Genomic DNA, 2,109 nt, shown 5'->3' with positions numbered 1-2,109 from the left:
AGAACAAAACAAAACATATTAAGAAAATAAAATAAATAGAAGATGTACAAGTAAAATAGAGTAATAAATACGTACAATCAATCAATCGTATTTATTGAGCGCTTACTGTGTGCGGAGCACTGGACTAAGTGCTTGGGAAGTACAAGTTGACAGCATATAGAGACAGTCCCTACCCTACAGTGGGCTCACAGTCTAGAAGGGGGAGACAGAGAACAAAACAAAACATATTGACAAAATAAAATAAATAGAAGATGTACAAGTAAAATAGAGTAATAAATACGTACAATCAATCAATCGTATTTATTGAGCACTTACTGTGTGCAGAGCACTGTACTAAGCGCTTGGGAAGTACAAGTTGGCGACATATAGAGACGGTCCCTACCCAGCAGTGGGCTCACAGTCTAAAAGGGGGAGACAGAGAACAAAACCAAACATACTAACAAAATAAAATAAACAGAATAGATATGTACAGGTTAAATAAATAGAGTAATAAATATGTACAAACATATATACAGGTGCTGTGGGGAAGGGAAGGAGGTAAGATGGGGGAATGGAGAGGGGGACGAGGGGGAGAGGAAACATACAAACATATATTGACTATATACCACTGACCCAGGCATCGCGGACATTTTGGTTTCCTTCCCTTTCCCCGAAGGGAGGGCCGTGCCCACCCCCCGTCGCCCGCGAGGACATGGGTTCGAATCACACGGTGCTCACGGGTGGCTGCCCAGGAGGTGGCCCTCCCAACGCCAGCCCGGCCGGGCCGGACCTGACGGAATACATGGTGCTGAGCGTCCCCCAGAAAACGGCGGTGGCCGCCCTGTATTCGGTGGCGGGGGCCCTGTGCAGCCTGGAGAACGCCGCCGTCCTCTTCCTCATCGCCTCGTGCCGCCATCTGAGGCGCAAACCCTCCTACCTGTTCCTCGGCAGCCTGGCGGGGGCCGACCTCCTGGCCGGCCCCGTCTTCGTCTGCAGCTTCGTGGACTTCCACGTCCTCAACCGGGCGGCCTCCCGGGAGGGTTACCTGCTGAAGCTCGGGGGGGTGACCCTGGTGTTCACGGGCTCCGTGGGCAGCCTGCTGCTGACGGCGGGCGACCGCTACCTGTGCCTGGGCCGGCCGGCTCGCTACAAGGCCCTCCTCACGCCGGGGAGGGCCGTGGCGGCCCTGGCGGGCATGTGGCTGGCCACGGCGGCCCTGTCCTTCCTCCCGCTCCTGGGCTGGGGCTGCTGCGGGCCGAGCTGCTCGCAGCTGTTCCCCTGGGTGCCGGGCGCCTTCCTCCTCTCCTGGATCGTCCTCCTGACGGGGCTGCTCCTGGCCATCGTGCTGGCCTACGCGTACGTCCTGCGGCTGGCCCGCCGGCACGCCGCCGGCCTGGCCGGCCGCCGGGCCGCCGGGTCCCGCCTGAGGCTGGACGTGCAGCTGGCCAAGACCCTGGGGCTGGTGTTGGCCCTGCTGATCGGATGCTGGGCGCCCGTGCTGGCCTTCATGGCCTACAGCCTGGCCGCCCCTCTGAGCGGGCCCGCCAAGCGGGCCTTCGCCTTCTGCTCCATCCTGTGCCTGCTCAACTCCGCCGTCAACCCGGTGGTCTACGCCCTGAGGAGCGGCGACCTCCGGACCGCCGCCCGTCGCCAGCTGGCCGGCTGGAGGAGGGGGCCCAGGGGGGCCCAGGACCCCGACGATCCCCGCAAATCTTCGGCCACGGAGACGGAGGGCGGGCCGGGGGCCTGATATTCCCGCCTTCCCCGCCCCAACGCACTCAGTCAGACAGTCGTACTTACCGAACGCTTCCCGTGAGCTGTCTTAAGCGCTTGGGAGGGGACAGCGCAACAATAAACAGACACGTTCCCTGCCCGCAGCGGGCTTACGGTCTTGTCAGTCAGTCGGTTGTATTCACTGAGCGCTCACTGTGTGCAGAGGCCTGGACGAAGTGCTTGGGAAAGGACGGTAGAATGATAAAGAGACACGTTCCCTGCCTGCAGCGAGCTTACGGTCTTGTCAGTCAGTCGGTTGTATTTATTGAGCGCTTACTGTGTGCAGAGGCATGGATGAAGTGCTTGGGAAAGGACGGTAGAATGATAAAGAGACACATTCCCTACCCACAGCGAGCT

The 2,109-nt window shown here is 59.0% G+C and overlaps 1 protein-coding gene across 1 annotated transcript; it reads left to right on the top strand.

The window, feature by feature from the left end:
- The first annotated feature begins 691 nt into the window (after positions 1-691).
- Positions 692-1,729, top strand: CNR2 (cannabinoid receptor 2). Its single transcript, XM_038758645.1, has one exon. It carries the CDS (start codon positions 692-694, stop codon positions 1,727-1,729), a length of 1,038 nt encoding a protein of 345 aa, XP_038614573.1.
- Positions 1,730-2,109: the final 380 nt, after the last annotated feature.

Source organism: Tachyglossus aculeatus, chromosome 16, assembly GCF_015852505.1.
Source record: "Tachyglossus aculeatus isolate mTacAcu1 chromosome 16, mTacAcu1.pri, whole genome shotgun sequence".
Classification (NCBI taxonomy): Eukaryota; Metazoa; Chordata; class Mammalia; order Monotremata; family Tachyglossidae; genus Tachyglossus; species Tachyglossus aculeatus.
This window is presented reverse-complemented; position numbering and strand designations above follow the sequence as displayed.